This window comes from Myodes glareolus, chromosome 9 (assembly GCF_982192425.1).
Source record: "Myodes glareolus chromosome 9, mMyoGla1.1, whole genome shotgun sequence".
Classification (NCBI taxonomy): Eukaryota; Metazoa; Chordata; class Mammalia; order Rodentia; family Cricetidae; genus Myodes; species Myodes glareolus.
The window spans coordinates 97,585,654-97,598,287 of record NC_142034.1 but is presented as its reverse complement, the minus strand read 5'-3'; the positions used below and the strand labels follow the sequence as shown (position 1 = coordinate 97,598,287).

Sequence of the window (12,634 nt, the reverse complement as noted above, 5' to 3'; positions counted from 1 at the left end):
GGAACAATACAGAAAGCGCAGTGAGGGACGGCTTCGCTGGCCAATCAGTAAGCAATAGAGATAGGTTGGTTGGCGTAGCGTCCCGCCCCCTGTTGAAAAACGGAGGTTAAGAAGGACGGATAGGCGGTGATGGGATCCGAAGCGGTAGCTGATCGTGTGTGGCGTCACTGGTTTGGGGGTGGAGCTTGGGCCTCATCTGCCAATCAGTGACGGGGCGAGGAGAAGGGCTGGGCCCGGTGCACCAAGTTCCAGACTACAGACCTCAGAGACGGCAAGCGGCCGCGACGATGGCGACCGCAATGGCTGCGAGCGCTGCGGAGCGGGCTGTGCTGGTGAGGCGCGGACGGTGGGTGGCGGGCGGCAGGGACGGACGGGTTTGACGCCGCGCTGTCCACAGGAGGAGGAGTTCCGCTGGTTGCTGAACGCTGAGGTGCACGCGGTGCTAAAACAGCTGCAGGACATCCTCAAGGTAAGTGCCGGTCACGGCCGACCTACCATCCCTCTTTCCACCGGTCCCGCAACGGAGGCGGCTGAGCGTGGTGGCGTTCAGGTACCAACGCTCTCAGAAGAGTTACAGTCCAGACGCAGGCAAGGTGACGTGTGTGAGTGTGCAGCGAGGTATTAGACCCCAAGATTAACACGAGGTCTTGAGTGAGAACTAACTTTGAAACAGTGGTATTTCATCTATAAACCGGATGATGGTGAATTTGTAATCCCAGCACTCGAGAGGGTGAAGCTAGAGGATCACGAGTTAGAAACTAGCCGTTGGCTACATAATGAAACACTGTCTCAAAACAAAAACTGATAACCCGAATTCTGAAGTATCCCCCTCCCTGCAGTGTGATCTCAGCCAATTTACATCCGTGAGCCTCATCCCTGACCCTAACCAGCTGGGCTCACAGAGCACTGTGGAGATGAATAAACCATCTCACAAAATGCCTAGCACGGTGACCTAGGAAAGCACGTTACTATGGCTACTGAATGGTTCCCTGCCTCTGCTCCCAGCACCGGATCACAGTGCTCCAGTAGCTGGGTACTGTGCCTCTCTGTTCCGTGTTCCTACCTGGCAGCTCCCGATACTCAGTCCATGGAACGAACAGGTCTGAGTTCACAGAAGCTTGAAGGCTTCGTAGGGCAAAGGCAGTCCATGGAACGAACAGGTCTGAGTTCACAGAGGCTTGAAGGCTTCGTAGGGCAAAGGCAGATGAGCCAAGTCAGGCCTGCCCACCTTGTCCTTTCCCTGGCTAATTTGGCAACATATCTGGGCCTCAGAATGGGGTGTTGGAACTGCCCTGTCTTCCACAGGAGGCCTCTCTCCGCTTCACTCTCCCAGGTCCCAGCACAGAGGGACCTACCAAGCAGGAGAACTTTATCCTGGGCAGCTGTGGGTAAGCTGGGTTGGGCAGGAACTTTGGGGAGGGCACTTTTGGAGTACCTGGGGGAGGAAATGTTTGTGGCACTATGAAGCGGCCTGCAGGGGAGGGGACAGTAGCAGGTACCTCTGACTCCTGTGTGTTATAGCACAGACCAGGTGAAGGGTGTGCTGACTCTGCAAGGGGATGCCCTCAGCCAGGCGGTGAGTCCCCCGGGCCCTATTCCCTAACAGTGCTGCTGGTGACGAGGACCGTGATGGCCTCTTAGCTCTGCCACCAGCTAGCTGCATGACTCTGGGTAGGACCCTTGTGCTCTCTGGCCCTGTTTCCTTGTATGTCTGTAACTTGTCAGGCAACCCTAACACTACCTCATGAGACAGGCATTTAGATTCAACAAGGCACAAGAAGTGGGTGGCTTAGCCAGGTGGTGGTGGTGCACACCTTTAATCCCAGCACTCAGGAGGCCGAGGCAGGCAGATCTCTCTGAGTTTGAAGTCAACTTGGTCTACAAGAGCTAGTTCCAGGACAGCCAGGGCTGTAACACAGAAAAATCCTGTTTGGGAGGGTGGGAAGGAGTGGGTGGCCTGACATCTGGACCCTGTGAAATGTGAGTGTTGGCAGCCTAGGCAGCCTGGCCCTGGATCAAAATTAAGTCGACATCTGAGCTATGGACTATGCAAAGCCTCAAGGCCTGGGGGATAATCCCTGTCTGTGTTGATCTTACAACACTCCCTCCTCTTAAGACCTTCCCCTTTCTCAGCTGCTTTCCCCTTTCACTGCTTTGTGGGACCTGAGTTCCTGTTTCTAGACATCTTTTTCCCTTAACCCCCAAGTACATGGGCCCTCAGCCACCCATCTACTGCATTCCTGGTTCCCGGGGTTCAGGGAGGACAGGGGTACCTTTGTCTGCTTATCACACCCTGGCCCATAGGATGTGAACTTGAAGATGCCTCGGAACAACCAGCTGTTACACTTTGCCTTCCGGGAGGACAAGCAATGGAAGCTACAGCAGGTGAGGCCCATTGCCCAACCCTGGTTCAGGCCCCTGAGCAGGAAAAGGCCTCCCTGGGATTGCCTTTCACGGGGAAGTCTAGCTGTAGGGACTTGGTGACCACAGCAAACATAGGAGACTGTTTGGTAGCAGAACTGCAGTGGTGGTGCTTTGGGACCCTAGTGTCTGCTCCACATGACGGATGTGAAACTGGCCCTACCTTTGTAACTTTGACCACGTGAGGACAGCTGAAGGTCCCTTTGAATGCCACTTACTCCAAAGGGGCTTCCCATGTACCTGGGATCATACACAGGTCTCCTGCCTACCCATAGTCCATAGGCCACATGTGGGCATGAATACACACACCCTGATCTGAAACTGGCTTCTACCCCAGGGCTTTTGCCTGTGTGTGCTGCTCTGTCTGGAGCCTTACCCTTTCCTGCTTCTGTGGGTTTTCAGTTTTTTTGTGTTGGGGGCGGGGTTCGAGACAGTTTCTTTGTACACCCCTAGCTGTCCTGAAGTTTCTCTGCCGGCCAGGCTGGCCTTGAATGCAGAGATCTGCTGGAATTAAAGGCGTGCACCACCACCACCCGATCCTGTAAGGTCTCTCCTAACCTTGCTTATTTCCTCCTTGAGCACTGCAGGCTCATTTGTAAGTGTACTAGGGGTTGTCTGTGTCGAGCCGTTTGTGACACAGGGCCAAGAGCCAGTGTGCCTTGGTCAGGAATATCCAGGGCCTGGTCATCCAGCTTCAAAGACTATAGCTCTGGAGGGTTTTGTGACCATAGATGATACTTTCTTCTGAGAGGTTAGCCCATCAAGTGAGGTCCTGTGTTATGGGAACAGGCTGAGAACTCAGAAATGTGGCTATCCTGAAACTAATAGACTTTGGTTTTGTGGGTGGTGGGGGGCTCTTCCCAGATCCAGGATGCCAGAAACCACGTGAGCCAAGCCATTTACCTCCTGGCAAACCGGGATGAGAGCTACCAGTTCAAGACAGGAGCCGAGGTCCTCAAGGTGACTCCTGTTGTCCCACCCCCTTACTCCAAACAACGCTAGCCTCATGTCCCCAGGCTTCACGAGAAGCTGCCTTTTCCCAGTCATTGCTCATGGGTCTGGCCACAGTTATTGGTTGATAACCTGGATTGCAGTATCAGGCCTGGTTTCAGTCCCCAGACCTTGACATAAGATGTGCAACCTTAAGTTCTTTGCTACTGTGAGCCCCCATTTGCTCACATGTTAAAAATTCACCTGCAGGGACACCTGGTGAAGTGCCCTGTTTACCCATATCTACCTGTTAGTATTGCAGTGGTAGTGGCAGTAAAATCCTGTTACAGAACAAGGCCACATGGTATGTGAGGACAGCTGTCAGATGCCCAGGACTCTAGCTTTTTTCTAAGACCCCCCACCCCAGATGGTAGACCCTCAGAATGGCAAGCACCCCTCCTGGGGTTACAGAGTTTAGGCCTGGGAACCATGGTCACCTGGCAGGAGTAGAAGCTACAGATATTGCTGACTGATGCTAGGGGGTGAGACACAAGGGACCCCAGCTGCTACCGCTCTAGTAGCAGTGATGACCTGCCCCTTCCCAGCTCATGGATGCTGTGATGCTGCAGCTGACGAGAGCCAGAAACCGGCTCACTACCCCAGCCACCCTCACCCTGCCTGAGATTGCTGCCAGCGGCCTCACGGTTAGTACCTCAGGTAGCCTCTGCCCCAAGAGAGACGTCCCTTCTGAGAAACACAGCCAGTGGGAGTTCTGTGCCTGGGGACAGATTTCTGGGTTCAGTTCTTGGCCCCCAATTATGTTAACCCAGTTTTCAGCCAGTGGCTTCCATCCTAGCAGCACATGGAGATTATGGAGACAGGTGGGGAGCCTCTAGTGCCCCACCCCCCCCCACATAGATAATTCATACCTTGTAGTGGTCCAGCCTAAAGTGGGAGAGGGCCTTATTCCTCCTCTCCCCTCCTATTTCCTCCCTCCCCCAGCGGATGTTTGCGCCTACCCTACCCTCTGACCTGCTGGTCAATGTCTACATCAACCTCAACAAGCTATGTCTCACCGTGTACCAACTGCACGCCCTGCAGCCCACCTCCACTAAGGTAAAGCTCTCCCCGCGTCCCAATGCCCCCACACCAGCCCTGCTGAGAACTCTCCACCCAAGCCTCACGGACTGTGCTGCTTCTGCCTAGAACTTCCGCCCCTCTGGAGGTGCAGTGCTGCACAGCCCTGGGGCCATGTTGTAAGTACACCACAAGATGTCCTAGAGCCCTTTCTCTCCTGCCCTCTGCATCTGGGGTCCAGGCCTACTCTCAGGGATCCACTTCATTTTTCCCCAGTGAATGGGGCTCCCAGCGCCTAGAGGTGAGCCATGTACACAAGGTAGAATGCGTGATCCCCTGGCTCAATGACGCCCTGGTGTACTTCACTGTCTCCCTGCAGCTCTGCCAGCAGCTCAAGGATAAGGTGTGTCGGGGCATCTGGGGCAGGGAAGGCCACTCAGAAGCCGCGTCATACTTAAGTGCCCCCAAGTCGTAAAGCCCATTGGCAGCAGTTCCCAGACATGAGCCCATTCTGTAACCTTGACATCGTACCTGGGTTCTGGGGGGTATAGCGCCCCACTGACCATACCCCCTGAAGCCACACATGTTGTTGACCATACCCCCACCCTCTGCAGATCTCTGTGTTTTCCAGCTACTGGAGCTCCCGGCCCTTCTGAGCAAGCACCTGCCGGAATCCTCCTCCCAGGATTCCTGGAGTCCCCAACACATACCCCCTGTGATGCCTGTCACTGTCAGGCTCTCCCTTCTCACCACCCTAGGACACATTTGCACTGCTGGAAGCAAACATTAGAGGCACCTAGAGAAAGGGGTGCCGACCTGGTTGTTATGATGGGGGAGGGCAGTCAAGTAGGTGGGCTGAGGTGTGGCCATGGTCCTAACCCTGCCTTTCTGGACACTCTGGGAACCTTTGGACTAAGGGTGGGGCCAGGGCTCTCCTCTCTCCCACTCTCTCGGCTCCCATTAGAGAAGGATGGGGGGTTGACGCTGAGCTATGACGTGCAGGGAGGAAGAGGGACCCAGGCAGCGGGAGGTAGCCTGTGACCTCAACCCACCGCTAAGAAATAAAGGTCAGATTTTGACTTGAGTGCTGTTGTCTGTCTCTGCTTAGTGGAACTAGGTCGAAGGACCCTGGTTGATCAGTGGCCTCCCATGTTCCTATCACCTGGTTTCCCCCACTCAACACCATGTCAAGCCCTTGGAAGTAGTCTGACCTGGGGTTTGCCTTCCTCCTGCCTCAGCCTCTTTAGTGATGGCATCACAGCCAGTGCCCAGGCAGAACACACATTTGAGAAAGGGACCCCTGGCTGCAGAGTGGCCCCGTGGGAGAGTGACAGATGTCAGCCTGGGAGTCCAGGCCCTGCGTCCAAGACAGAGCCATGGCGGGGTCAGAACACAGTCCAGACTCAGGCTTTGGCAAAATTGGCTTTGTTACTGTCATCCAGCAGGACCCATGCCAAGGTCTAGCATTAAGGTTCCAGGGCCAAGTTATCCACACCCTTGGGCTTTTCCTGCAAGAGAGACAGAGAAGCCCTGTGGGTAACACTCCGAAGCTCTGCCTAAACCCTCTGCGGAAGAGCCTGCCCCTGCCTGTCCCACTTAAGAGGCTGCTATAGGAGCTCTCCTTCCTGAGTGACACCCCTTCCCAGGCTTACCTTCCCAGGGCTCACCTTCCGGGGTCTAGGGGAGGTGGTGCAGCAGCAGCAGCAGCAGCAGTGAACAACAACCAGTAACAACAACAGCACCACAGTGCCTGGGGACCAGACAGACAGGCATCCAGATGTGGCCCTGTTCCAACCCCAGGGTCGAGCCTGCGATCAGGAGCCACACTCACCCACAAATGTGAGAAAGACCACAAAGGCTGCGATGTCCCACTCAGACTGGAACAGCTGGTGGCTCTTGAGCCTCCCCAGTACTTCCTCTGCAGTGGCCTCCAGCTCCTGCTTCAGCTCCTCAGCTGACTGTACCATCTTGGCTACCTGCCCCAGCCCCCAAAGGGCCACCTCAGGTCATCACAACCTCCTCGACCATACCCTAGGAAGACCCTGTCTTCTGCTCTGTGAGCCCTCCCGCCGCCTCCTGCTCCCTCTGCTCCTGACCCAGCACCCCCTCCCTTCCCTGTCACACCTCTCTCCACCATCTCCTTTCAGACCTGCTGGCTCCCTTTCCTCCGCTGGCCCTTAGCGTCCCACCCCCACCCCACTGACCCTTACCTGGCAGCCTCTACCCACCCACCATCCCTTTACCTTCTCTCTCCCTAGCCAGGCCTCTTCCAGTTCCCCACCTGCCTCTGGTGGTGCCCTCTACCCCAACCCAGGTAGGCACAGGGTCCTGGAAACTCACACTACTTCCTGCTTCCGGATCCACACCACCTGAAACCTTAGCAACCAGCTCCGCCCTCCCCATGGGGCCAGCTGAGGGTGTAGAACAGGCAAAGGCCAGGGTCCAGCTGACTGCAGGGGCTGGGGAAGAAAGTCACAGGCTGTCAGTTGCTCTGTACCCCCTATTCTCAGTATCCCACATGTCTTAGTTACTTTTTCTGTTGCTTTGATAAAACACCATGACCAAGGCAACTTCTGAAAGAAAGCATTTAGTGGGAACTCAAAGTTTCAGAAGTTAGAATCCGTAAGGGCTTGGGGCCCTTGCTCTTGGAACCTCTGAACTTCCCCAGTGAAAGCAAGCAGAGTGAGCTCTCCCCTGTTTTCTTGACACCTGAGGGTCCAGATGCTATGTTCTCAGCCTAGATACATGTAACCATAAGACAACAGTTTATTTCTTCTTTTTTTGTGGGGGGTGGGGTTCAAGACAGGGTGTTTCTGTGTAGCCCTGTCTGTCCTGGAACTCAATCTGGTCTCAGACTCACAGAGATCCGCCTGCCTCTGCCTCCCGAGTGCTAAGATTAAAGGTGTGCACCACCATCGCCCTATTGCCATTTTTATTTTTTAAGATTTATTTATTTTATGTACACAAGTGCTCTTTCTGCATGTATACCTGCATCTCAGAAGAGAGCATCAGACCCCATTATAGGTGGTTGTGAGCCACCACCCGCGGTTGCTGGGAATTGAACTCTGGACCTCTGGGAGAACAGCCAGTGCTCTTAACCACTGAGCCATCTCTCCAGCCCTGACAATTTCTTAGTCATGTGACTCTTAACTGTTTGCAGACGGGTTCCAGTATTAGGCCCCTCACTCTCACCGTACACAGCACACACCTGCCCTGGCTCAGTCACGGAATGATCCGAAAGACCTAACCTTACTCTTCCCACTTTTCCAGATGTGCAAACTGGGGACTGGGAACAGAGTGCAGTTGGTAAAGGGCCTGGCTGAACTGGGCTTGTAAAAAAGACTAGAAGTTCAAGGTTATCCTCAGCTACATAATAAGTTTGAAGCTAGGCTGAGCTACGTGTGACCCTGTTTCAGAAAATAATTGGTGTCGGGCAGTGACAGCACACACCAGAACTCGGGAGGCAGAGGCAGGTGGATCTCTGTGAGTTTGAGGTCAGCCTCATCTCCAGGGTGAGCTCCAGGACAGCTAAAGCTACAGGGTGAAACCCTGTCTCAAATTTAAAAAAAAAAAAAAATTGGGAGGCTGTCAAGATGGCTCAACGGTAATAAACAGTGCCTGCCAATAGGCTGAGTTCAGTCCCTGGGCCCCACGTGATAGAAGGAGAAGAGTCTTTGTCACGCTGTCACCTCCATGTGCACACTGTGCCACATGTACACAGGCACACAGACAGTAAAGTAAACACACAAACACACACAAACAAACAGGCACTGTAGCATTGAGCAACTAATGAAAGACATATATACCCCTAATGGACTCACTTGTCACTGTGATGGACAAACCACAAGCTCCGTGGCTCCAAAGAGAGCAGATCCTCCTGGCTGTATAGATCAGCCTCCAGTGTGGACTGGCTGGACTGTGGAGGGGATGCATAGCTCTTGCTTTTTCTAGCCTACAAGACCCTGCCAATGTGTGAGTGTAGGCACATCTCTGATCCCCCTGTTTCAGCAGTCCTCCCTGTAAAACAGAACAGGAACAGCATCGGCTTCCTCAGGTCTTCCTTCCTTCCTCCCTTCCTTCCTGCCTCCCTTCCTTCCTTCCTTCATTCTGGAGAAAGGGTCTCTCTACACAGCCCTGGTTGTTTGTGGAACAAATGGAAATTCACCACTGGGGTTAAAGATGTGCACCACCAAACATCCAGCCCCAGGATGTGGGAATTCCATGCACTGCTCACCCCACGGAACTGTCTCAGAACAGCGGGATGCTGCGCTAAGTTGCTTGTATTTTATTGTGACAAAATAGCAAAGGAAAACAAGAAAGGTAAGGTTGACTTGGGCTCGTGGTTTTAGTCCATGGTAGCAATGTCTGTCCTCGTCAGGGTTTTTATTGCTGTGCTGGAACACCACAACCAAAACAACTTGGGAAGGAAAGGGTTTATTTGGCTTACATACCCCGAATCACAGTTCACTGAGGGAAGCCAAAGCAAAAACTCAAACAGGACAGGAACCTGGAGGCAGGAGCTGATGCAGAGACCATGGGATGCTGCTTACTGGCTTGCTCCTCTTTGCTTGCTCCCCTGCTTTCTTACACAATGCAAGACCAGCAGCCCAGGAATGGCACCACCCACGGTGGGCTGGGCCCTCCCCCACCACCAATAACTAATTAGTATGGGTTTGCCTGCAGCCCAGTCTTGGGTGGAGGCAATTTCTCAGTTGAGGTTCCCTCCTCTCAGATGGCTCCCTGTGTCAAGCTGACATAAACCTAGCCGGGACAAGGTGGAGAAGGCGCTCAAGAGGAAGTGGGCAGAAGAGGACTGAACCAGCTGGAACTAGGATAGGAGAGGTGAGGATGTGGGGTCCAGCAATAGTGTGTGCCTCTCGTCTACAGCTGGGCTAGCGCTGTCGTGCCTGTCCACCTACGGACACCTGGGAGGAGCTGACCAGTGGTTACAACAGAGGCCTGAGCCCACACACAGACATCTCCCCACCCCTCCGGACGTGCAAACCTTAGGGCTTGCTAAGTCAATGCCAGAAAACCGGTCTGAAAGATCACGTGAGATGGGTTTGGATAAAAGAAGCCTGGAGCCCCAGAGATACAGGGAGGAGTGAGGAACGGAAGAGAAACTCCTGGGCTGCGACTGTAGCCTGAGGAGCTTGGGAGGCGGCGGGTTCCAACCTCTGTTGCCAGAAATAAAGACGGAGATGTCCTCATTTTTATTTTTTTAAATGTGTGTGAGTGTTTTGCTTGCATGTATACCTGTGCACTATGTGTGTGCAGACCAGAAGGGGGATTTGGAAACCCAGAACTGGAGTTACATTTGGCTGAACCCCCACGTGGGTATTGCAATCAAACCCAAGTCCTCTCTGGAAGAGCAGACAGTGCCCTTAACCACTGAGCCACCTCCAGCCCCAGATGTCCTCAATTTAATTGCAAGGAAAAGGTTGGAAATATTTTTTGCATTTATTGTTTATGAATGTGTTTATTTGTTGTATGTGTGCATGTTGTTGGGGGCAACACGTGCCACAGTGTGTGTGCTAGAGATCAGAGGACAGCTTGTAGGAGTAGGTTTCCTCCTTCCATGTTTGTGTAGATTTGGGGGATTGAACTCATATCATCAGGTTTGACGGCAAGTACCTTGTGTTGGCTAGTTTTATGTCAACTTCATGCAAGCTAGAGTCATCAGAGAAAAGGGAATATCAACTGAAAAAAAAAATGCCTCTAAGGCTGGTGGTGGTATCACAACCCTTTGATCCCAGCAAGCGGATCTCTGTGAGTTTGAGGCCAGTCTGGTCTACAAATTGTTCTAGGACAGCCAGAGCTGTTTGTTACACAGAGAAACCTTGTCTTGAAAAATCAAAAATGAATAAATAAAAATTAAAAAGTAGATAATAAGGCAGATTTCTGAGTTGGATGCCAGCCTGGTCTATAGAGTACCAGGACATCCAGGGCTACCCAGAGAACCCTGTCTCAAAAAAAGAAAAGTAAGACTAGACTATGGAGCCAGGTGTGGTGGCGCACACCTTTACTTCCAGCACTCAGGAAGTAGAGGCAAGCAGATCTCTGTGAGTTCAAGACCAGCCTGGTCTACAGAGTGAGTTCCGGGACAGTTAAGGCTGTTACACAGAAAACTCTTTTTTTGTTGTTGTTGTTTGTTTATTATGTATACAATATTCTGTCTGTGTGTATGTCTGCAGGCCAGAAGAGGGCACCAGACCTCATTACAGAGGGTTGTGAGTCACCATGTGGTTGCTGGGAATGAAACTCAGGAACTTTGGAAGAGCAGGCAATGCTCTTAACCACTGAGCCATCTCTCCAGCCCCCTACACAGAAAACTCTTGTCTTGAAAACACACACACACTCAATGAGGTTGGACTGTAGGCAAGCCTATGGGGCATTTTGATCTACAGAGTGAGTTCCAGGACAGCTAAGACTGTTACACAGAAAAACCTTGTTTTGAAAAACCGCACGCAGAGAGACAGACAGAAAGACACACACACATACACACACACACACACACACACACACAGAGGTTGGACTGAGGCATTTTTTTTAGTTAGTGGTTGATGAAGGAGAACCTAGCCCTACTGGGGGTGTTCCTGGGTTCTATAAGACAGCAAGCTGAACAAGCCATGAGGACCAAGCCGGTAAGCAACATCCTCCATGGCCTGCTTGAGTTCTGATTTCTTTTGACAATAAACTGTGATCTGGAAGCTTAAGCCAAATAAACCCTTTCCTCCCCAGCTTGTTTTTGTCATTGTGTTTCATGACAGCTTTACCCTCTGAGCCATCGTACCAGCCTAGAAATCCTGGGTTAAACCCAACACAGTCAACCACTCATGTAGCCTCTTTATGTGTAAACTTTGCGGGTTAGTTTGTAAAGGTGCCCTCACTCTGCTCCAGAGAACATATCCAGCCATTCTGTGACTGCTGCTGGGAGCTGTGGGATCCTGGTCTCAGGATCTGGGCATCGGCCATGTGACTAGCATGTGAGACAGCCCAGTTCAAGCTTGTATCACAGAAAGTCCTCCACGTCTAGGCTTTGGGCAAGAGTTAAGGGAGAAAAACTAAGTGTGGTGGTACACACCTGTAATCCTACAGTTGAGGGACACAGTCAGGACGATCAAAGTTCAGGATCACCCTGGTTACATATGGAAACTGAGAGCAGCCTGGGCATATGTCTCAAAAGTAAAGTGTTATGTGACCCACTCAAGAGGGCAGAGTGGCTAGGACTTTTTATTTACTTTTTGGTTTTCCAAGGCAGGGCTTCTCTGTGTAGCCTCAGCTGTCCTGGAACTCACTCTGTAGACCAGGCTGGCCTCAAACTCACAGAGATCCACCTGCCTCTGCCTCTGAATGCTGGGATTAAGGCATGCACTAGTACCACGTAGCTATTTATGTTTAGTGTGTGTGTGTGTGTGTGTGTGTGTGTACATGTTTGTATGTATATGCATATCTGTGTGTGGGTATGGATTCATATGTGTGGAGGACAGAGATTGATGTCAGCGTCTTCTGCAACCATTTTCCCCACCTTACGTTTTGAGAAAGGATCTCTCACTGAACCTGGAGTTCACTGGCTAGACTGGCTGGCTAGGAAGCCCCAGGGATCTGCCTGTCTCTGCTTTCCCAGAGCCGGGATAGCAGGCATACGTTACCATGCCTGCAATACATCACCTTTTAGAAGGTATTGGGGATCTCAATTCAAATCCTCATGCTTGTATGACAAGCACTTTACAAATGGAGCCATTTCCTCCAGTGCTCCCTCCCTACCCCTTTTTAAAGATTTGCTTTTATTTTTGTGGTGTGTGTGTGTGTGTGTGTGTGTGTGTGCAACAGGTGCCTTCCATGCCAGAAGAGGGTGCCGAATCCCCTGAAGCTATAGTTACATTTGCTTCTGAGTGGTCTGTCATGGATGTTGGGAACCAAAGTTGATCCTTTGCAAAAACAACTGCCCTTTTTCAAAAGTATACATTTTTTATCATTCTGTGTGCATGAATGTTTTGCTGGTATACATGTCTGTGCACCATGTGTGCACAATGCCCTAGGAAGCCAAAAGAGGTTGTCCAATCCCCGGGACTAGAGTTATAGATGGTTGTGAGCCACTGTGTGGGTACCAATATCAAACTTGGGTTCCACTACTCTAACAAAATCCTCCGAAACCCTCCTGCCTCGGCCTCTCAAGGGCTGGCGTTTCAGATGTGTCTGTCAG

General features: G+C 52.1%; 2 protein-coding genes across 6 annotated transcripts; one reads left to right on the top strand and one right to left on the bottom strand.

The window, feature by feature from the left end:
• Positions 1-216: 216 nt before the first annotated feature.
• Rogdi (rogdi atypical leucine zipper) lies at positions 217-5,512 on the top strand. 2 transcript variants are annotated; one of them, XM_048433126.3, is made up of 11 exons: positions 248-332; positions 398-469; positions 1,306-1,388; positions 1,522-1,576; positions 2,305-2,385; positions 3,286-3,381; positions 3,957-4,055; positions 4,354-4,467; positions 4,558-4,607; positions 4,705-4,831; positions 5,043-5,512. In XM_048433126.3, exons 1-11 carry the CDS (start codon positions 288-290, stop codon positions 5,082-5,084), a joined length of 864 nt encoding a protein of 287 aa, XP_048289083.1. In that variant the 5' UTR covers positions 248-287; the 3' UTR covers positions 5,085-5,512. The 2 variants fall into 2 exon arrangements, with proteins under 2 accessions (XP_085550761.1, XP_048289083.1); XM_085694635.2 differs by lacking the exon at positions 4,558-4,607 and having other exon boundaries at positions 217-332; positions 4,670-4,831.
• Positions 5,513-5,837: 325 nt separating this feature from the next.
• Smim22 (small integral membrane protein 22) lies at positions 5,838-6,857 on the bottom strand. Of its 4 annotated transcripts, none has more exons than XM_048433128.2 (4): positions 6,769-6,857; positions 6,260-6,404; positions 6,096-6,178; positions 5,838-5,936 (listed from the first exon to the last, which is right to left on the bottom strand). In XM_048433128.2, the coding sequence occupies exons 1-4, from the start codon at positions 6,829-6,831 to the stop codon at positions 5,895-5,897; spliced, it is 333 nt and encodes a 110-aa protein (XP_048289085.2). In that variant the 5' UTR covers positions 6,832-6,857; the 3' UTR covers positions 5,838-5,894. The 4 variants fall into 4 exon arrangements, with proteins under 4 accessions (XP_048289085.2, XP_048289084.2, XP_048289087.1 ...); XM_048433127.2 differs by having other exon boundaries at positions 6,081-6,178; positions 6,769-6,856; XM_048433130.2 differs by having other exon boundaries at positions 6,081-6,178; positions 6,710-6,793.
• Positions 6,858-12,634: the final 5,777 nt, after the last annotated feature.

Excerpts from the sequence above, each read along its gene's own strand:
- Rogdi (XM_048433126.3), top strand. The coding sequence starts at position 288 with ATGGCGACCGCAATGGCTGCGAGCGCTGCGGAGCGGGCTGTGCTG. Across the intron at positions 2,386-3,285 it reads AGCAATGGAAGCTACAGCAG|ATCCAGGATGCCAGAAACCA; the intron begins GTGAGGCCCATT and ends GGCTCTTCCCAG. Across the intron at positions 4,832-5,042 it reads GCCAGCAGCTCAAGGATAAG|ATCTCTGTGTTTTCCAGCTA; the intron begins GTGTGTCGGGGC and ends CACCCTCTGCAG.
- Smim22 (XM_048433127.2), bottom strand. The coding sequence starts at position 6,831 with ATGGGGAGGGCGGAGCTGGTTGCTAAGGTTTCAGGTGGTGTGGATCCG. Across the intron at positions 6,405-6,768 it reads ATCCGGAAGCAGGAAGTAGT|GTAGCCAAGATGGTACAGTC; the intron begins GTGAGTTTCCAG and ends GGGCTGGGGCAG. Across the intron at positions 6,179-6,259 it reads GGTCTTTCTCACATTTGTGG|GCACTGTGGTGCTGTTGTTG; the intron begins GTGAGTGTGGCT and ends TCTGGTCCCCAG.